The sequence below is a fragment of the Ambystoma mexicanum genome, chromosome 3q (genome assembly GCF_040938575.1).
Source record: "Ambystoma mexicanum isolate Mex_15411 chromosome 3q, UKY_AmexF1_1, whole genome shotgun sequence".
Lineage (NCBI taxonomy): Eukaryota > Metazoa > Chordata > Amphibia > Caudata > Ambystomatidae > Ambystoma > Ambystoma mexicanum.
In genome coordinates, this window is record NC_090926.1 from 204,269,120 (window position 1) to 204,292,203 (window position 23,084).

Here is a 23,084-nt window from a genome sequence, read left to right on the forward strand (position 1 = left end):
AGGAGTTGGTGGAAAAGCGTACGCAAACATCCCTGACCAGTTCATCCACAGGGCGTTCCCCTGGGAGTCTGATTGGGGGAACCTGGATGCAAATCCTGGGCATTGTCTGTTTTCGCTTGTGGTGAATAGGTCTATAGTGGGGAAACCCCACTGAGAGAAGATATCTTCTACGACTTCTCTGTGTAGACACCATTCATGTTCCTCTGGGAGGGGGTCTCTGCTCAGAGCCTCCGCTAGGGAATTGAGATCCCCTGGAACATGTTGCGATGACAGGAAGATGTTCCGTCTGAGTGCCCATATCCAGATTTTCTGGGCAAGCTTGGACAGATTTGGCGACCGAGTCCCTCCTTGCTTGTTCAGGTAGAACATGGCTGTAGTGCTGTCCGTCCGGATTTGCACTGACAGATTTAACAGGTAGGGCTTGAACGCTTGAAGTGCTCTGAATACTGCTAGAAGCTCTAACAGGTTGATGTGATTCTTGGCCACTGAGTGCGACCAGAGACCCTGAGCTGTGTGGTGGAGCTGGTGAGCTCCCCACCCCGTCAGGCATGCATCGGTTGTGACTACCGCCTGTATCTCGGGATCGTAAAAGGGTTTCCCCCTGGACAGATTCTCTCTTGTCCACCAGTGAAGGCTTTTTACAAGTGTTGGCGAAACGACCACTAGATCGTCCCACTGCCCACTTGCCTGAGACCACTGTTTCGCCAACCATTCCTGCATTGGACGCTGGCGCGCGTGGGGGACCAGGTAAATACATGATGCCATCATGCCCAGCAAACGCATTGCTTTGCGTACCGTTATCTGGCGACCGGACTGATATTGTGGAATTTGCAGCAGTATATTCCGAATTCTTTCCTCGGAAGGAAAGGTCAATCCCTCTTGAGTGTCTCGGATAGCTCCAAGGAACTGTTTGGATGTGCTTGGCACCAGACTTGACTTTTTTCTCGTTTATTGAGAAGCCCAATTCGAAGAGGAGGTCGATAGTCCTTTGAATTTTGCTCTGCAAACTACTGGGGTCTCCCCCGTGATGAGCCAGTCGTCCAGGTAAGGGTACACTGGGATTGCCTCCCTGCGTAGGTGTGCTGCCGTCACCGCCAGTACCTTGGTGAATACCCTTGGAGCCGAAGCTATCCCGAAGGGCAGTACCTTGAACTGGTAATGCCGACTGTCCACCTTGAAGTGCAAGTACTTTCTGTGCACTGGGAACATGGAAATATGAAAATAGGCATCTTTCATGTCCAATGTTGCCATGTAATCCCCCTTTTTTAGGAGGGGGATTACCTCCTGGAGAGTAGTCATGCGAAACTCTTGGGGCTTGACATACTTGTTTGTAGGCCGCAAGTCCAATACTGGGCGCATTGTCAAATCTTTTTTTGGCACAAGGAAGTAAGTTGAATAAATACCCTTGTTTACCTGGTGTCCCGGGACGAGTTCTATCGCGTTCTTTGCTAGCAGATTGACGATCTCCTCGAGGAGGATCTTCTGGTGGTCCAAGGAATGTATTTTCTGTCGTGGAGGATGATTTCTGGGACGCTCCAACAGTTCTATGCAGTACCCTGCGGATACTGTGGACAGCACCCATCTGTCTGATGTGATCCCTTCCCAAGCTTGGGTGAAGTTGGAAATGCGTCCCCCTACTGGGGTTGCGTGAGAAGGGACCCTGAACGGAGCGTCACTGTTTTGGTGGAGGCATGCCACCTCCTCTACTGGGGCTGCCTCTACCTGTTTCGCGTCCTCTTTTATTACCCCTGCCGTAACCCTGGGTAGACTGTTGGTTATTATAGCTCCACGGTGTACCCTGCCCCTGGGAATAGTTTGATCCTCTCTGGGAATTTTGGCCGCGTGGGCGACGAAAATTGCCATTCCCTCTCTGATTAGGAGGTTTATTGGTTAGTTGGCTTAGGGATGTGAGTGTTTCATACTTGTCCTGGGCATTTTTCAGCGCGTCCTCGACCGCCTTACCAAACAACAGATCCGGCTTCACCGGTTTATCTAACAATGATGCTTGGGTTTCAGCTTTGAATCCAGACTGCCTTAACCAAGCGTGTCTCTTGATGACAGTTCCTTCTGCTATCAATCTGCCGGCGTTATCCGCGGCATCAAAGGTTGCCTTTAAAATGCAACCGGACACGGCTCTTCCCTCCGCCGAATCTCGTGCCAACTGGCTTTTTAAGGGTTCTGGGGCACAGTCTATGAGTGCCGCGACTTCTTCCCACTGATGGCAGTTGTAGCTGGCCAACAGAGTGGTGGAGTTGGCAATCCTTGCCTGGTAGGCGGAAGTGGAGGCTACTTTCCTGCCCAAACCATACAGTTTCTTGCTCTCCTTGTCGGGAGGAGCTGCGGACGATGACAAGGGTGTTCCAGCCCTCTTACGGGTGTTTGTAACAAACAGGGAGTCCGGCTTCAGATGCCCCCTTATATACAGTGGGTCTGATTGGGCTGCCCTGAAAAGTTTCTCAATCCTGGGGTTCACTGCTCTGGTGAGGTTAGGATTTGAATAGACTTCAGGATAGGGATGGCCTGAGCAACAGGCCTCCTTTCTCCCACTAACTCTTCGGCGAAGTCCCTCTCCTCTTGAGCACCCTGGGTGTCAATGTGGAAATGTTCAGCTGCTCGAGACAGAACTTCATTCAGGAGAGGTTGGTTGTCAACAGGGGAGTCAGTAACCGGGGGTTCCTTCTCTACCGGGGAATCTACTCTGTAGGTTTGCGGGTCGTCCTCATACTCTTCTTGGTCCTCATCATCCCCATAGTAGCCCGTACCAGTTTGTTCTTCCAACATGCCCAAATCTGGATCCTCACAAAAGGATGTCTCTCCTTGATACTGAGAGTAGGGCTGTAGGGCTGTACATAGAAGGGGTCCGAAGACCGTGTTGGTGTTTCAAACCGGGACTTTTTACTTGGAGGTATAGGATCCTTAGAGCCTGAGGGTGCTGACCCATCGGGAGCATAAGAGAGAAAGTGTTCAGGGTTGTTTGCGTAAAAATCTGCCAATGATGACATCCTTGACATGACCCTTTCTGGAAGTTTCTCTGACTTATCCTGACTAGACTTGGTGGTCTGAGTAGGGGTCTTTGTGATTGCAGAAGACTTGGACTTGTCTGTCTGTTTATGAGGAGTGGAGTGTCTTAAAGGTGTGGAAGTAGGCAGAGGCTGCTTCCTTTGTTGTTTTTCCCCCTCCCCGTGAGTGGAAGAGTGTTTTCCCTGGTTTTTTTGCCCCTTCGGAGCCTTTCGATGCCCTGGCGTCGAGGTTCGGGGGTAGTGTCCCTCTCCTTCGAGTGTGGAGGTAGGGGTTCGTGAGCCGCCGTTACGCGGTCTGCGGGCGCCGACTCCTGGAGTGCGGTCTGGGGATGGAAGTCGGCTTCGTCCTCCGACGATCGAACTTCCGTTACCTTGGGGAGCGAGGCACTCTTGGCAACAGTGGATGATTGCCTGGAGTCATGCGGCAATCTTGATCGAGAACGCCCAGAGGACGCCGATTCGGACCGTTCTCTATGTGCCTCTTTCCGAGAACTCGACGTGCGCGTCGAGTCCCGGTTGGACTTCATGTGTTTTGTGGAAGTGCTGTGGGAAGCGCTTGTGTCGCAGGGGGTCTTCCCCATAGCCGCCCTGGCGGACTGCCTTCCAAGGTCGGGGACTTGTGCTCGGCTGTCTTTCGACACCATAATGCCCTCGCCGTCCGAAAGCACGGCATCGCTGCCATCGCTGAAGATGCCCTCTGCTGCCATGGCCTCTTGACGCCTGGATTGGTGGGCCCAACGCTTGATCGAACAGTCCTTAAGTGTTTGGGGTTTAAACCTACTACACGCTCTGCAGTTCGCCTCGGGGTGGTCCCTCGGCAAGCAGAGATTGCACATGGCGTGCCTGTCCACCCAAGGGTATTTGCGGTTGCACTTGGGGCAGAATTGGAAAGGGGTACCCTCCATACGCACCCTGTGGCAGCGGGCTTGTAAGTGTAGGAATATATAAGAATGTACCTATATACCAAAAGAGTGTAGAGTATGTCCACCCCCCACTCTCCCTACTTGCAGGGTCGAGGCCAGCGGCCTTCCAAGGCCCGGGCCGAGGCCAAAGGCCTTCCTAGGCCCAAATCCGTAGTGCAGCTGTCGATGGTCGAATTCTTCTCCGGGCCGGCGTCGAGTGTGGAAGTTCGGTGACTTGACGTTGGGGTGGAGAAATGGGTAAATTTAACAATATTTAGCAAAAGTATGGCTAAGGCCAAGGAACTCCGCGAAATGCTTCCGACCAGTATGGCGGAAAAAAACAATCTGAGGGTCCTAGACACGTGAGGGATCATGGGTACAGTGGACGTCACACTAGGGATAGTATTACTAGCACGCCCTGTGTCGACGCCCTTTTTCGAGTTTCGAAAAACAAACTGTAATACTCCGCAGCTTCCACTAGATGTCGGCCTATGCACAGCATGTGATCTAAGCAGATTCCACAAGCCTCAGAAATATATATATCAGTGGTGACGTCGACCTCAAGACGTAGGCCCTCGAGGGACATCAAGTTGATACATCAACGCACAGCACCCTCTGCCGAACATTTTTTTCCGAAGAGGCTGAAGCTGGAGAGGAAGATATCTAAAGATGAGGACTAAGTGGGAGGACACAATCCGTTCGAATGTACATTTTCTTCCATCACCTTTAAACTTGCAAAGTCATCTGTGACTTGCCTTTGACGTGAGTTTTTAGATGTTAACTGTGCACTGTTTGCACTGTTAAACGTGTGCACTCTGTGTACAGTCCATATGAAAAAGTTGCATTAATTATGCATATGCAGCATAAATAGATACATTTCAAATGTTAATATATCCCCAAATTCAATTCTCAAAATATTTCTTCAGTGCACCAATTGCAGATAAAATCTAGGAGACTGCAAAAAATTTGGGAAATCCAAGCACCCAATTTTAAGATATTTAGGCTGAAATATTTGTTTTCCCCCTATGGAAATCCCCATGTTAAAAGCTGTTCAAAACACAATCAACGTAACTATGTTTTAGTTCATGTAGAAATTTGAACTTTTGCATGCACAGGCGGCTGCCTCAAAATATTATTCTGAGCACACAAAATTATGACATTCTGGTTAAGAATTGCTAATCGCAAGAGCCTAGAAGAAGTGGTAAAGAAAAACATGAAAACAGTTCAGTAGCCATTTGAGACTGATATGTGAACTGTTCTACTGGGAATAGAAATAAGGCAAGACAGTGGCTGTTATTACGGTCTTAATATGGTCTGCAAAGAAGCAGTATTAGGTAGCACAATTTAAATTGTTCTGACCATAGGAGACAAATACTTATTTGTAAATATGAAGACTGATATATGGATTAAAAGATTGAACCCTGAAATCTATCATCGGTTTCATACAAGTGTTGTGTAACAAATCGCAGGAATCTGCCACTTCTCCCCGAGAGGGAGCGCTCCGCAACAGCCTCCCTAGGGGTAGAGAGAGTGGCCCGCAAACGGGAGAGACTCCCCCTGTGGGGACAAGGACTTCCGTTTCTGTGAAGAACTCCCCAAGGACTCTGCCAACATTACCTCTTCAAGTATATCCTATATGAACTTACATTAAGAAAGAATAAGTGTATGTTATTGTAGACCCAAAATTGTGAATATCCCTTTGAAGGTAAAACTACCTGTAACTGCGACGAGGTGAATGAGGGTTATAAATGAGACGCAGAAAGAGAGAGATACAGAGGTTTGCGAGGGAATGCACACAGTGACGTAGCCCCTTAGAGGAAATGCGAGAGGCTGAAGCAGGCTGTGAAAGAGAGAGATGGCGGTATGTTGGGTAAGTCCCACAGCAAAATCGCTTGAGAGATGGGTGAAGAGAAGCCTGCAGAATATGAATCTGCTGCCAAGCCGAAACCAGAGAGCTGGACGTGCAGCGTCCTGAAAGTTGAAAAGAAAGACAGCTAGTGGTGGCATGACCACAAAAATCCTGTGGTGGACAGGAGGTCCTTGCAAAAACGCTGACACCACTAAACAGTGGAAACCGAGTAATGTCCTGATACCAGAGATATCAGAAAGCAAACCCAAAGGAAGAGAAGGAGTACGAGACAGTGAACGAAGCAAGGAGATTTGGGAGGTCGAAGCAGAGAGCCAAAAACAAATTAAAAGAAATCGGTACAACATCCTTTCACTGCGGGATGTTCTTTCGCAGGGGTTTTTACAGTGATTTTTTTAACGAAAATACTCTTTTTAGGGGGAGGTTAGACAAATATATGTTTGGGGTGTGGGTGTTTGAGAATAGCAAAAAGATTTAAATTTTTCATAAAAGAATCTGCAGTTAAAAACCCTGCAAAAAAACATCGTGAGATGAAATTACATGGAACCGGCAAATCACGGTGACGTCATCCCTGAGAGTATAAATAACTATGGGCCCTGTGGCATTACATGACTTGGTAATGCCCCCGCGGCTCGGGGCTTATTGCTTAAATAACTCTTAGTAACAGAAATAAAGGAAGAAATAATTAACAAATAGACATCACTTACAAGTGACAACGTATCAGACTTGGGTTCAGAAAACCATATGTTGAGAAGAAACAAAAGCATAATGACGTGCTGAAAGAGCCGAGTGATCTAATCAAAGAGGTCACAAGAGACTATTTGAAAATCAACTATTGAATAGAAGATGGCAATAAGAAAAACTGTAGGAGAAGGGAGTACGTCTCCTGTCCTTAATTGTTAATATAGTAGTAGTGTCAGTTAGGGTTAGTTTGGACAGTGGACAGATTTGGTTAAGAGATTCACTGACGTGCACCTTAGTTTGTAAGGTAGGGAACACCCCATAGAAATAGGGAGAGATAGGCATTAGCCTTTTCTTTAATAAAGATAAAACTTGAAATGTCTGAGATGAGGCGCGTTATTCTTCTGACCCGCCACAAGACAGTGATCCATTCAGATAACAAAGATACAATCATCAGCACCATTAGAGTCAAAGAAACCAGACTAGCAATTGTTAATTATATAATGTTAAGGAAATCGTAATGGGGAAATCGGTTTGCGAATTAAATTGCACATACACATGCATATTATTGTAGAATACATGGAGCTGAAAATGCATTCCATGGTATAAACCTAGCAGTCTCAACATGTTGAGCCGGACGTCCATGGAGAGGGGGGTCACTTGGGTGGGCGGCAGAGGTTTCTTTTTAAGTTTTTGATGTTCAAATTAACATGATCATTAGAGAATGGAAAGAACAGAATGTTTATTGATTACAGTGGAAAACACATTCTTCAAAAAAACTAATACAGAGCCTAGAGCACACGATGAATCGAGCAAAGTAGGTGTCAGTTGGTTCACTCCCAAAGGTTAGATCACATGATTTCCAAAGGAGAAATTAAAAACAGATACAAGATGACACAGGGACCAAAAGCACAAAGCATCACATGCAGCACAATTTGCATTTATTTTCCTAAGTAGTGGAGGCATCTGTTTTGTGGCACTTCTTTAACCTGGAGGAAAAGGGGCAGAGAAGACGACTGGAAAGCTGACAAAATATAGGTAATTATGAGAACGCTGGCCCACACTAAGGAACAAGATACTTACCTGTAACTGTTCTCCAGCATGGGTCTGGCATGGATTCACATGCTCATGAATATTCCCCGTCGCCAGGCTGGGAACCCTCGGTAAAGAAAAAATCAGTATCAGTTTCATTTCTTTCTTAGTAGTAACCAATCACTGGTCTCTGGGTCATACTGCCCCGAGCCAATGACTGACCTCTCCCCTAAGCCCCTCCCCTGGCAGCCATCCTCAGATTTGGTAGCACGTAAAGTGGCAGTATGACCAAGTGAAGAGCCGCAGAGGGGGTAGGAGGGAGGGTTTGCATGTGAATCCATGCCAGACCCATGCTGGAGAACAACAGTTACAGGTTAGTAACTTGTTCCTTCTCCAGCATGGGATCTGGCATGGATTCACATGCTCATGAATATAAGAATACATAGCAGTGCACACATGCACAACCACGGGAGGTGGCAAGACTCAACATTAAGCATTACATAAACTCAACATTAAGCAACTCTTACCTCCTCACCAGGCCCACCTTCAGGCGAACAGGTTGTGCAGCACTGCTTGGCCGACTCTTGACTCCCTGGAATCCCGGTCGATGCAGTAGAATCTCGTGAAGGCGTGCGGCAACCTCCACGTAGCAGCCCTGCAGATGTCTAGCAGGGGCACACCAGACAAGAACGCCGTGGTAGCAGCGTTCGCTCTGGTCGAATGGGCTCTCGGACAGCCGGACAACGGTCGTTTTGCCAACCAGTGACAGTGCATGATGCAGCCAGAGAGCCATCTGGAAATGGAAGCCTTCAAGAGGGCCTTCCCTTGATTCACAGGTCCAAAGTTCAAAAACAGCTGTGACGTCTTCCGAAAACTCTTTGTGCGGTCCACGTAGAACTTCAGCGCTCTAGCCACATCAAGTGAGTGTCTCTCGGCCGGCGACGAAGGTGACGGGAAGAAAACTAGTAACACCAAGGGCTCGTTGAGGTGGAAGTCCGACGGCACCTTGGGCATGAAGGAGGAGTGCATCCTCAGCACCACCCTCGTATCATGAAAAGTCAAGTATGGAGGTTTACAGGAAACGGCCTGGATCTCTCCCACTCGTCGTGCGGAGGTGATGGCCACAGGAAATGCTGTTTTCCACGACATGAACTTCAACGGGGCCGAATGCAGAGGCTCGAATGGCGCCCCCATGAGCCTGGTCAGCACCACGTTGAGCTCCCACGCCGGGGACGGAGCCTTCACCGGCGGGAATGAACGGAACAGTCCCTAAATAAACTCCTTCACCAGGCAATGAGACCACAGAGATGATCGTCCCGTAGTTCTGGTGTAGCTGGAGATCGCCGCTAGGTGCATTTTGATGGTGGCATGGGCCAGCCCCGCCTTGGCCAGCAACAGCAAGTACGGCAGCACTTGAGGGGCTGTAATCCGCAGAGGGTTAATCTTCTGTGCATGGCACCAGACAGAGAACCTCTTCCATTTGTGTCCATAGCACTTGAGAGTTGAGGACGCCCTGGCCTTTGCAAGCACCTCCTTGCAGTCTGCCGGGATATCGTACCTTCCGAACTCTAGTGCTGCAGGAGCCGGGCCTGCAAGTTCAGCGACCCCGGGTCGTGATGGAGGATGGCGCCGCCTTCTCTGGAGAGAAGATCTGCGTCCGTCGATAGTTTGACTGGGGGGGACGCTGACAAGTCCAGAAGGTCCGGGAACCAGATCTGTCTCGGCCACGCCGGCACGACGAGGATCATCCTGCACCGGGACCTCTTGAGTTGGCTGACGAGTCGCAGTAGCAACGGCAACGGAGGGAACGCGTACAGGAACAGGCCGTCCCAGGGGAAAGAGAAAGCATCGCCCATGCTCCTCGGCTGGGGAAACCTGCTGGCGAACCTCTGTCACTTGGAGTTCGTCGCCGTTGTGAACAGGTCGATCTGGGGGTTTGCCCCATCGTCGGAAGAGCTGATCCACTTGGTCTTGACGCAGTTCCCACTCGTGGCATGAGCGCAGCTCCCTGCTCAGCGAGTCGGCGATAATGTTCTTTATCCCTGCCAGGTGGAAAGGCACCAGAAACATCCCGTGGGCCACTGCCCAATGCCAAAGATCCTGGGCCTCCTTGGATAGGGCCGGGGACCTGGTTCCTTCCTGCTTCCATATGTAGAACATTGTGGTGGTATTGTCGGTGAAAATCCTCACCACCTTGGCCTTGAGGGATGTGAGAAAAGACTTGAGAGCCCAGAACACTGCTCAGAGCTCCAGGATATTGATGCGGAGTGACCTCTCCTCCGGGAGCCAAAGCCCTCTTGCGTGCAGATCTCCGGTGTGCGCTCCCCATCCTTCCAGGGAGGCAACCGTCGTCACCGTCTCCTGATGTGCTGGGGTCTGAAAGTCTGTGCCCGCCAAGAGATGCGCGCGGGTGCCCCACCACTGGATAGCTTGGCGGAAGATCTCGTGGAGCGGGATCTTGTCTCGAAGCTGCTCGCCGCTTGCATCCAACGGGAGTCAAAGAACTCCTGTAGAGGGCGCATCCGCAGCCTGCATCGGCGCACCAGGTAGATGCAAGAGGACATCATGCAGAGAAGGGACTTGATGGACCTCACCCTGGCCACGTCCGTTGCCAGCAGACGCTGCACCTTGCCCAGGATGGCTTTCGTCCTTTCCTCCGACGGAGAAGCCAATGTATCGAGCTTGGCGCCCAGAAACAGTGCGACCTGCGACGGAACTAGGTGGGATCTTGGGAAGTTGATGTAGAATCCCAGATCCGTGAGCAGTTGGACAGTCTTCGATGTGTGCTCGACGGCAAGCTCCCTTGTCCTTGCTCGATGAGCCAATCGTCCAGGTAGGGGTAAACATGGATCCCCTGCAGGCGCAGCCGCGCCGCCACTGGTGCTAGGCACTTGGTAAAAAACCTGGGCACCGACTTCAATCCGAAAGGCAGGGCCTTGAATTGGTAGTGCCGTCCTTGGACCACGAATCTGAGAAACTTTCGGGGTCCTTTTAGAATGGGGATGTGGAAGTAAGCATCCTCCAGGTACAACGACGATAGGAAGTCGCCTGCCTCCAGCTGTCCCAGCACGTGCTGGAGGTTGACCATCCGGAACTTCTGGGCCTTGATGTATTTGTTTAACTGGCCCAGGTCCAGGATGGGCCGCCAACCGCCTGTCTTCTTCTTTCTGACGAGGAAGTCCCTTGAGTATACTCCGGAGCCCCGAAGCCTCTTCGGGACGAGCTCGATGGCACCTTTCTTGAGCATCGCCCTTACTTCTAACAGCAGTTGAGCAACGTGACTTTCCTTCCTGGCCACGGGAGGAATGTGGGGGCACTTCTTTAGAAATTCTAGAGTGTGCCCGTGGGCCAGGGCATCCAGCACCCAACGGTCAGTGGAGATGGACTCCCACACGCTGACAAAACTCGCCAGCCGGCCTCCCACCGGGGTGCTTAGGTGGGGGCCCGACGCTACGGCCGGTTCAGTCCTGCTTGGAGGCAGCCTTGCCACTTTGGCCTCCTTGGCGATGGCGACAAGATCCTCCTGACTTGCCGCGCCCTCTGTAGGCCTCTTGCGACAAGGAGCGGCCTGCCTGGCGGTACGTCGAGGCACCACCGCCAAATCCTTTGGAGGCACCTTGCTTGCCTCCAGAGTTCCAAAAGGGCGGTCGTTGTTGCTGCAAAACTCCTAAGGGCACGAGCCTTCTCTGTGTCAGCCTTGATGGCTTGAAGTGACTCATTCACTGTTTTCCCCAAACAGCTTGTTCCCGTCGAAGGGCATGTCCAAAACTCTGTTTTTTTCTGGCGGAAATCAGTCGCCTTGAGCCATCCCCGCCGTCGAAGGCAAACACTGTTGCCCAACTGGCGGAAATGTCCGTGGCCACCGTTATGGCATGGTCCGACACCACCTCTCCTTCCTGCAGAATCTCCAGGGCCTCAGCCCTCTTGTCGTCTGGTAGGAAGTCCAGCAGGGGAGCAATCTTGTACCACAACTCCCTGTCGTAGCATGCCACAATCGCTAGGGCGTTGGCCACCTTGATCGTCGTCGCCACCGACATCCAGTTTCTTTCCCTCGCTGTCGGGTGGGGAGGTAGAAGTTGAAGCCGTCGCCCTGGCCGCTTTCTTCTTGGCTGCCGCAGAGACGACCGAATCCGGGGTCGGCTGGGCCCTAAAGCACAAGTGGGCGGAATCAGGGACTCCATACTTCTTCTCGTACCGATCTCTCTTGGCAGGCGGCGTGGACGGGTTCTTCAGGAGCGCAAGCCTCTTGTCCCAGATATCGTCGAGCAACGGTATCGCGAGGACCATCTTTCTCTTGGCCTTACGCCGTTGGTAGAGGAAGCCTTCCTTCTTCTGCTCCTCGGGGCAGAGCTGGAAGAGCTCGGATGCCCTGGCAATCATGGCGTGGAAGGAGCCAATTTCGTCGGGCGGAGAAGCCCGAGGGGGTGGTGATGATGGAAGGTCCATCCCGTCGTCACCGCGGTCGTCATCCGTCCCCATCGTCGAATCCGTCGCCATGTCATCTCTGGGATCCAGAGAGGGAGATGGAAGCTCTACGGGCCGCGAGGGTTGGAAGGACGGGGGAGGATGAATTCTCCTCCGCTTGCTTGGAGGACTTCCCGAAGGGCCCGGTTCCGTCGGTTCACCCATCAGGGTTAGTGGCAACTCGTCTTCATCTCCGTGCATAAGGTTTTGGATCGCCATCAAAATGGCCGCCGAGCTGCCCTGAGGCTCAGGCACTGGTTGCGACGGGCGAGATGGCTGCTCCTCCACTGGAGTCTCGTCGTCGCCACCGTCGCTCTCTTCGATCACTTCCTCAGGATCTCTCCCGTGGGATCGAACCTTCTCGAACCTCTTGCCGAGGCCCTTCACGGCTTCCACCAGCTCCTCCTCAAAGACTGTATCCGTGTTCGTAATGGCCACCACCCCCCCTCTTTTTCCACCGGGGCCCTGATGGGGGTCTTGTCGATGGGCTGGAAAGAGGATTCCCTCCGCGGTGGCAGGGAAACTCTGGGCCCCGAGGTCGCCTCCATAGGCTTTGCCAGGGTCGCCACCACTCCCTCAATAGAAGTCATAGCCGGGTGAATCAAGGCCTTCACCACCTTGGGCGCGCTTGAGGCCTTCACCTTGGGGGGAGTGTCACCGCCTCGCTCCCCCCTCGGCTGATCCCTTTGAGATCGACCGGGGCCTCTCCAGAAGCTTACCCCGGTTCTCGGATTTTCTCTTCCCCGAGCCAGAGCGTTGGCTCGTGGTTGATGGCGTCGGTGAAGGTGCGCCCTGCCTGTTAGCCAAGGAGCTCGACCCTTCGGCGCTCCCGGTGCCCGCAGACTTGCGATGCTTTGCCTTCTGTTGGGCCCCCGTCGCCAGGGCGCCCTCACAGGACTTAGAAGACCGCTCAGACGACTTCTTCTTCTCACCTGCTGGGCACTTCTCCAGTCCTTTTCCACGTGCGTTTTGTCCTCATAAAGGCAGTAGAGACATCTTGAATGCTCATCCTCCTTGAAAACATTCTGTAATCCGCATCCAGAGCAGTTCCTGAATAGCTTGGATCCGGGTGTCGAGCTTCTCTTGTCCTGGGCCATGTCCACGAGTTAGGCCTCATATCTTCTGGAATCCTCCAAGAAGCGTAACTCGATGAAAACTTCCCCCTTGAGGGGTGTAGAAAATTCCGAAACGGGTCCCCGTTGATCGGAAGTAGAAACGGTGGAGCTTGTGGCTCGATTGACCAAAAAAATTGAGATTAAAATCTTTTAAAAATCACAAAACGCAGCAAAAGCTGGAGAGCTAGAGCACGAGGACTCCCAACACTTGAACGTACGGTAAAAATCTGAGAATGGCGGCCAGGGGAGGGGCTTAGGGAGAGGGCAGTCATTGGCTGGGGGCAGTATGACCCAGAGACCACTGATTGGTTAGTACTAAGAAAGACAGATCAGAAACTAAACTGATACTGATTTTTTCTATACCGAGGATTCCCAGCCTGACGACGGGGAATATTCATGAGCATGTGAATCCATGCCAGACCCCATGCTGGAGAAATGTGTTGTACAAAACAATGAACTGTTTATTGATTAGCATTACTTGTGCACCACACCAGAACATTTTTTTACATGTGAAACGTGATTGTTAAGTAAAGTTCTGCTCATCTATGCAGTGACTACAGCGCTTAAATGCTAAACCAATGGGAATTGAGCGCTCTACATAAAAAGGTAAACAAAATCACATAACATTTCCCAATACTCTAAACCTATAAAGCATTGCGAAGCATATGCTATTAACTCGTTTGAATGTATCCGTTCAATTCAACAATGCCCGCAGCCAGCGTTAACATTCTTGCGTTAGGAAACCCCTTCTATTAATTGTTGGGGAAGCACAGTTGTGACTCTTGGCAACAAAGCCAATGATAAGTCACTTCTTGTGGTGTGTGAAACACATTGGGGGTACTTTCGTTTTGTAAAGTGCCCTCAACGGCAAGACATTTTCCAGCTGGGACAGTGAACCAGGCAACACTGCTGTTACTTCATTGTCCTAATAATATTTTGTCAAACATTTTGTAAACTCACGAATAGGCCAATAAACAGCCATGCCTAACTAATATTTAACTGAAAAAGTCGGACTTGCAAAGTAGGAAGGTGCAGCAATGTAGACTGGATTGAAACCCATAGCTTCCTAATTTTTGTATTTTTTTATTGTGCAAATAGAAAAAGAAAAATTGGTTTTAAACAAACCTTACACAATATAAAATCAACGTTTAAGATGTATTATATAATGTGACTATCGCTTAAACATTTATCCAAAAATGCTCAATTAGTCATTCAACCTTAAAAAGGAGAAACACCCATTCATACATGTTCAACAGTGCCTTCCAGTGTCCATTCAAGTCCATTCAGTAAAACAAATGTCTTTCATAACGTGTAGCAGTGCTATAATCAAAGCTATTAACAGAGTATTACAAAAGCTTTCCCATAGTGCATCGTTTAGAATAAAACTAATATTACTAACAAAACGCTTGAGGTACAACATACTTTTCTCATCCAGGCTTCGGCAGTCCATGATCACGTGCCTTAGTGACTGGTTCCCGCATACAAAATCTACAGCACGTTGGAGCACCCGGGTCCTTTATCCTGATCGTCGGGTTATCCCTTGTGCTCAACAAATTCAGACCTTGACAAAGGATTTCTCCTCCCCTCCAGCCCTATTCCCAATTAGTTCAAACAAAAATTGTGGTGGCGGCATGATACATTTCTCACATAAACCTTTCCAAAGGGTTTATACATTTAAAGAAGTTAAACCCAGTTCAAAACCAAGTGCTACCATGAGAACGCTTCCTCATTTGTCTGTATTCAGATGTGTCATAAGAATGGTAAAGCATTTGATTGGGAGAAATAAATTAAAGACTTGTGTTTATTGTGAGTGAAACACTGTTGCAAACTGTATTGTTTCGTTTTAGCTGACAGATTCCTTTTGTGTAAGATTCAAGATCCTGCATAAATCCGGAATTTCCCAATGCATTTCCCTTTAGTTCTCTCTTTGAAATAGCTCTGCATTCCCTATCCCGCAGGATTGGTTCGTGCACATAAGTGACAATAACTTTCCAACTCTGCATTCCCTATCCCGCAAGGACATTCAGACCATGCAAATTCTTAAAAATTCTGTTAGACCTAGAGATCAAGTAACTTAGTTTACCTACTCAACCCAAGAGAAATGCACTCGACCCATGGCGAAAACATTTTTACCTGGGCTTTCTGTACAATAGTGCATGTCACCATAAGACCACTTCATGTTCGATTCTCTGCCTACACCGAGTGGCCCAGCACGCACAGTGAATCCTTTATTTGAGGCTTACTTTAAACAAAGTTAATTTGCATTAAATGTCAAATAAAAGCAAATGTTGCTTGACCTTAATAAAAATTACTCAGCTATGCAAGGTGTCTGGGAAGATTTTGCGGTCCTGATATGGGGTGGTTCACAAAAGTAGCCATCATTTCCCTGCTCTGCATTCCCAATCCTGCAGGATGGGGTAATATAGCTACGTGCCTATAACTTTCCTGCGAGACGGCAAAGTTCCCATAACTCCCCTACTCTAAGAATGGCATGGGGTAGCTAAGGAGAAAATAGGCGAAGCAACTGTGTAGTGCTTCATTCCTTCATCTGCTTCAAAAAGCAAAGGGGTGATATGAATATTTTTAAGAAAGCAGAAGCATAATTTCTCATTTGAACTCCAAATAAGTTTCTCTACAGTTTGGAGGTATGCTTTTCTTCATATTCTCCACCACCGCAAGTCATCACTCAACGATAAACTAGGCCTGAATCCCCTCATCACTTTGTCTGATCGTTTGGGTATCACAAAGGGGTGCTGAAGGTGTGCTAGACACAATTAAGAAAACAATACATTTACAACTCCATTTATGAGATTTCTAAGGGTAGAGAGGAATAATAATCACTTGGCAGGTTTAGTGAACATGATGTGGCCCAGAGACCATTTTCGCATCCATGGACAAGGCTGCAAAGGAGTACGAGGGATTGAGGGATAACTAGTGGAATTTGGGGGATAGGGACGGTGAGATTATACTGCAGTGTGACACACTGCCAAACAATTGTGAGCATTTGGCTGCGGCAGGTACGTCATTTAGGGGTTGCAACTGCGACCCCAAGGTCTCCCTAGCTACCCCAAAAAAAATAACTTTAAAAAATAAAATGTATGCATGCTCCTGTGCTGTGGCCAGAGCCATGTGGCTCTTTGCTTCTGGAGTGGATGGCTTTCTTGTTCAGGCCTCTTAAAAAAAATAAAAAAAAAAAAAACAGGGGTTCCACAAGTCTATCACTTTCAGCAGAGACACAAAGTAAGAAAGAATATGAATACTAAATAATTTGTCTTTTTTGGAACTCTATACAATAATTGCTCGACTCATTTAAGGTTTATTTCAGGCACACTTCAGGTGGTGAGTCACTGATTTAGTCTGTTCTTAAACACCTCAACTCAGCCTTTCATTCTACTGAGGTCCATAAATGAGCACCAACACAGGTTGGGTGATATTATATGCATATTTGTTCTATATAAAGCGCTTAAGCGTAAGTGCTGTATAATAACAGATTATCATTTGGCCATGGACGTCTGTTTGCATTCACAGTAATTTGATAATATGGGCCTATACACAGTGATCTTAATTATACATATGGCGATCCATTCTTGTATGAAATGTATATCACATGGTGATATCGTAACCATATTTTTCGCAGTGTACTTAGGAACAATGCTATGTGATGCCACTTCCTGTTTTGTCAAGGAGTGAAAAGGTTGTGTTCCATCGCTTCCTGTGATATCACTTCGGGGTGGGGTCAAATGACATCACTTCTTGTGATGTCATCAGTGATCAAGGGTCGCATGGTGTCACTTCCGTTACCCTCTGTATTTTGGTGAAATGACGTCCCTTGTCTGCGAACCAATGCCTGTCAGTTTTGGGCTGGAGGGGGGACACAATCATTTATATTACAGCACGTGACATGATCCTCCACACAATTTTCTGCAGGATGTATGCAAATTCCTTGCTCACTCGATCTTCGGGGGCTCAAACATAACTACCAAAGGCGTCAAACCAGACTACTTGCTCATTTGAATTGTGTGTGTGATATAATGAACAAAATTCACAAGGCGAGAAGAACAGCCACCAGAAGGAAAATTATTATTGAAGTTACTCTCTTACCTGGTAACGTTCTTTCGATGGGATGGTCCGACGACGTATTCCATATCTTTGACAGTAAACAGCACAGCTGTGGTGATTACTGTCAAAGATATGGAATACGTCGGAGGACCCAATCCCCTCGAAAATTATTATTGTATGTATTGAGCGTAGATCTAGATTCGGAAAGCAACAAAGCACTTTTCAATACATAGAGGGGGAGGTACGCAATGAGGGAAGCAGAGATACAAGGGCGGAGTGTTACCAACAGGCGAGGACAGGCAAGATGGAAGCAAGGGATCTACAAGCAAGGAGGCGAGCTAACTGGGGAGGCAGATCGCAGTATCATGTTATGTGAGGAGTGGAGCGTGTGTGGACCTAGGTGTTAAGGAGGAGCCATTCTTTCAAACGAGGCAAGAACGCCTTCCTGAAATGTAGAAGAGAAGGGGCGAGTCTCGCCTTGATGAGAAAATAACTACAGGTCACTGCTACCTGCATGTAAATGAGGTATGTTGTTTGTTAGTTCCTTACCCGAGATCTCATCATGGGGAAAATGCTAATTTTCTATGTGCTTGCATTTGACAAAAGTGCACAAAAATCTACATACAAACACAAGACTATCTAGGTGTTCAAGCAAACATTCTGGGAATGTAGCATCGTCACTTAGGGTTTACACATTTTCAGCGCAGAAATGGTGTGCCATGTGAGCCAGGGAGACTGATGTAACTTCACGTTGGAAGAAATAAATAAAGAAAAAGTGTACGCATAATACCAGTGGAGGTGGCATACAGAAAACTCTACTCACGTGACTAAAAAGCGCCAAAAATCAGTGTATGAAGAAAAATCAAAGTGGAAACGTGAAATGTTGCATAGAGGTACAGCAGGGTGGGACAGGAAACGGAGTCATGTATCTGGCTAGATAAAGAAGTTGTAAGATTGTGCATTAGTATACATGCTTTTGTGGTTGGGAGGGGCACTCTATATGCACATGCCATAGTGCTGAAAAATTGAGTAAAAAAAAAAAAAATGTTATTTGACATGCTTTCTGGTGTGGATCTAAGCGATCTGCTGCAATTATTCTTTCGTTTTCGCAGTCGTTCATTATGCATGGAAAGGGGGTAAATCGCATGTCCAACTCATGGCTCTGCTTTAAGAAGCACTGCAATGTGCGGTTGTGACATCCTGTAGAGTGGGAAAAGTAAGGATTTGGGATACAAGTGCAATACCAGAACAGGGGCGTACAGATATAAAGGTTAGTGTAGCAGTTACAAGCTGCCTAAGTAATATCATTAGTAAAGAGGAAAGAATACAAGATCCATTAAGCTCAGCTCTCGTCCAACTGCCAATACTGGGTCCATCATCTAGCAGTGACTAGAATGAAGCCCAACAATGTTACGACAAGCTGCCATTCTTCATTATTAACGAAAACGCTTCAATCTAAATTGAAATTCGACATAATAGAATGTCACCTACAAAAACATTCAGGAAGTATAAACATCAAATCGCAACCAGAGTTCCCCACTCTGTCTCTCACCGATCCCTAAAAACATCAACATTGACAACTGCATAAGTCTATGCAACCGTTACTGCCTTCACATCATGCCAGCAAAAATTCTTAGCATGCATGAATACCTTTGCCCCACCAATTAAACTGCAACCACCTATAGCAACTCTTTCAGTGCTCTTAACATTAAACAAGAAGTGGGTTTGAACCAAGAGGCACAGTTGGGATGTAGACTATGTTTGTCAGTGTCTGCTCTGCCCTTCCTCGCCCAAACGATGGTCACTAGGACGTGTCCTGACCTCGGCCTGTGTTCTACAGCACTTTGTAAGAACGAGTGTTCTACCTACCTCCAACCACCTCACTTGTTGAATTAGTTCTGCTTGGTTCCTGCAGCACTGGGAGTCTTTCCGCAGCTTGTCCAACATGCTGGTGAGAAGAGTGTTGGTCAAAGTCTGGCAGAACCCATCTGATACATCGAGAAACTCCCTAGTAGCAAGAAATAAAAGAACTAATCAGCAGTGAGTGAAAATCGGAGCGCCAAAGCAATCCCTGTTCTCCACATGAAAGCAATCACACCCTTCCAACAGAGTATGATTGTGCCTCACATCACCGACCACATACTCTTCCGTGACAGATCACTCACTCCTATATCAGACACTGCAATGGGATCTCACTCATTGCTCCTCTCCATCACTGGCCTTATGCACTTCAACTGGATCTCATTAGCTCGCAAATAGATTTCAACTGGATTTCCGTCCTTAGCACATCACTGGTCTAACACACTTTAATTCATTTACTTAGGTGTTTGAAATAGCAAGGACCTATCTTCCAGGAGCAGCAGAATATTTTAGAAAGAAAATGTTGTGTAGCAGGAATATCTTTAAGCTCTAGCCAGAACTGTATGTGGGTGAGGTTCTATTCCAACATGAATACAGAAACCAAGATGTGATTTAACGATCAATTCTCCAAGTTCTGTCCTATGTTGTATTGCTGGAATCACCTTCAAGTCCCCCAAGGTATGGCAGGGGCTAGCAGCAGGGGCAATGAGGAAACAGTAAAATGAGGTTGGGCTATATAGAATGTTCAGGAAGTAGTACAGGGCAAATCGAGGTAACCATTCACAATACAGGTAAGTACATTCCCAATGTATACACCAAGCAATTTAACAAGGAAAGTTGCATAAAAATTGATATTGTGCCATAAGGTCTTGGTCTGATGTTGAATATTAAGCTGTCAAGGAACGTTTCCCCATAAGCATCATCTTTTCATATACCATTCATCACTATTTGTTATCTATTAGAGACGAAGAAACCACATGCTGCAGTAAGCCACAGACCTATTGAGGGTATGCGCGTGGCGACAGCTTGCTTTGGACATTAGGTCTTAAGGTGGTTTATGAATGTCCGGTCCTTGACTTCTGTTCGGATCACGGCGATTAATGTGTTCCAGAGGTTCGGGGCCAATAACTGATTGCGTCTTTGCTCCATGTCAAATTGTTTTCTGTGGCTGGATTGATTTAGTTTCTGTGGCAGATCCTAAATCTCGTTTTGGGGTGCATTTGATAATACTTTGTGTTAAATAAATTCAGCCAATATGCTGTAGACTCTGATATGATGTCATACTAAGGTGTATAATATGCAATTGGGACAATAGTAGACAACATACTTTACATTTATTTTACTCAAAAGTGCACCGTTTGTCAGATTTATACAATTTGAGGGACATGAAACAAACTGGTTTGCCCAGATTTGCACACATTTGTTCATCAAGTGTTGAATCTGGGAATACACCACAAGACTCCCGGTACCAAAGTCAGCATCTTAGCCACTGGACCAAACATTATCTCACCACTGCTTTCAAACACATCAAAAGGGGTTTCAGTCATTCCCACATCACCATGCTAGTGCCCAGGTACGCAGCATAGGTTTATTGAGGGATGGCAGAGAATGTTGGCCCAAACCAGCACTGGCCATATGAACTAACGTTAAAGAAAAAGAATACAAATTCAGTCTGCTGCCAACCTGCTCAAAGGTAGAATCATCTGCGTCTCGGGTTACGCCAGATTAGTGATGCTTGGACCAGCCACCCAGCACATTCTATTTCAATGACAATGGACACTGATGAAGCTGGTCTGAGTGCAGCCTGACAATAGTGGTGTGAATGCCATGCATATACCAAAGGAGGCAGTCTAGGAGAAGAGGGGTAGGTTCCCTTACCCTTGGAGCATGGTGGCAATGCCCAGCTTCAGAGAGCCAAGGTTCAGTAGCTGCAGGCCCCTCAACTTGTGCATGGAAAAGTATTTGGGGGATGGCTCCTACCCATCAATAGTAGATCATACATGTTAATTTGGGGAATGTACTTTGGACTTTGATACTATATGCCTCATGGATTCAGTGATTGGCAAAGGACCAAACAAGGGCAAGATAGGGGGTGGTGCTTAGCAAGGCATTGAGTACAACTAGATGGGATGAAGGGTAAGGCCAGCAGATGACTTGGGGAAGGGAATAGTTTCTTACCTGTAACTCCATTTCTCCAGCATTGGTATCTTTCATGGATTCACATGCTTAGAATATTCCCCGTCGACAGACTGGGAACCCTCGGTAAGCTTATAAAGCTGTTTCCCATAGGAAAACGTTCGACACTTTCGTGTCCTATCTACGTCGTTTTGGGCCGCGCGTGCATGCCCCACTAGGACGTAGCGGTATAAATGCCCCGCCCCCGCGGCTCCCTTCAGATTTCGACCCCTCCAAAGCATAATGGGGTGAAACCAAGAACTACAAGACGATTGCATTTAGGGGAGGCCGGTGGGCGCATGTGAATCCATGAAAGATACCAATGCTGGAGAAATGGAGTTACAGGTAAGAAACTATTCCCTTCTCCAACATTGGATCTTTCATGGATTCACATGCTTAGAATAGAATGCACAGCAGTGATCCTGAAAAAGGAGGAGGTGTGAATGCAATCCGGCACCCTCCCAAGCCTGTGTATAGCGAACCACGCTTACATAAGATTCAAATTTAAAATGTGCTATAGTACCTGCACAGAGCAGTACCCATATAAAGCTATACAATATATATCCAAATAAGCATAGACCCTTCTTGAAAAAGGGCTTACCTTATTGAAATAGATGGCGCAGGACTGCTCTTCATATTTGTGTTTCGTCCGCATGCTGTCGTTCGAGGCAGTAGTGGCGGGTAAATGTGTGAGGCACTCACCATGCTGCCGCCTGGCAAATGTCTGTCAGCGGTACTCCTGCCCACAACGCCGTCGACGACGAAGTCGCCCTGGTGGAATGAGCTCTCGGACGTCCTTGTAGCGGTTTTCCCGCTTTTGAATGACAGAAGGCAATCGCTGACGAAACCCATCGGGCCAGTCCCTGCTTTGAAATTGCCTTCCCTTTTGCCGAAGGGCCATATGCAACAAAGAGTTGTTGCGTAGATCTAAGTTGCTGAGTTCGATGAAGGTAACATTTTAGAACTCCCTTGACATCCAAGGTATGTAGGACCTTTTCCGCAGCCGATGAGGGGGTCGCGAAAAAGGTGGACAGGAAAATGGATGAGTGCTTATGATAAGTTGTAGGAAGTTTTGGGATGAAACGAGGACTTGTTGACAGAATCACTTTGTCCTTAAAAAATCTTAGGTACGGAGGGTCTATGACCAAAGCTTGCAACTCCGAGATCCGTCTAGCTGATGTTATAGCTATTAGAAAGGCCACTTTCCATGACAAGAACATAGACGATGTGGCCATTGGCTCAAAGGGTGGTTTCATTAACCCTGCTAGCACTATATTCAGACTCCACGTTGGTGGAAAACGTTTAACCGGAGGGAATGTCTGGAACAAACCTCTCATGAAGTGTTTCACTAACCTGTCGCTAAACAAGGGAGACGACTTCCTTCTTCTCGTGAACCTAGATGGCCGCCAGGTGAACCTTTAGTGATGAAAAGGATAATCCGCTTTTTGCTAGGTGTAGCAGATACGGCAGAAGCTGTTCCGGAGTAACCCTCAGAGGTTGCACTCCCGTCTGTCCTTGACACCACGCACAGAATCTTCTCCACTTACACCTGTAGGACTTGTTGGTGGAAGGGGCTCACGCAGCTTGTAAGATCCTCCGACAGTCCGAGGAAATGTTCAAGGCACCAAATTCTGAAAAGTCAGGAGCCAAGCTTTGAGATTGAGACTGTCTGGATTGTGATGCCACACTGTTCCCTCGTCCCGGGACAGGAGGTTGGGATCCCTTGGGAATGTTATTGGATGATCCGCTGACAGGTGAAGCAGGTCGGAAAACCACGGCTGCCTCGGCCAACACGGTGCCACCAGGATGACCCAGCACCTGTACCTGCGTATCCACTGCAGAGTTCTCCGTATCAGAGGAAAGGCGTAGAGGAACTTGTCCGTCCACGGGAAGGAGAACGCTTCCCCCA

At 48.0% G+C, this 23,084-nt stretch overlaps 1 protein-coding gene across 7 annotated transcripts in view; it reads right to left on the bottom strand.

Annotated features, from left to right (window-relative positions):
* The window catches only part of STAT6 (signal transducer and activator of transcription 6), a 1,449,539-nt gene that overhangs the window by 679,194 nt on the left and 747,261 nt on the right, over positions 1-23,084 (bottom strand). For all 7 annotated transcript variants that reach the window (XM_069653558.1, XM_069653564.1, XM_069653563.1 and 4 more), the window contains one exon: positions 19,010-19,148. In XM_069653558.1, the coding sequence (XP_069509659.1) occupies positions 19,010-19,148 (139 nt within the window). The remainder of the gene's footprint in view (positions 1-19,009; positions 19,149-23,084) is intronic.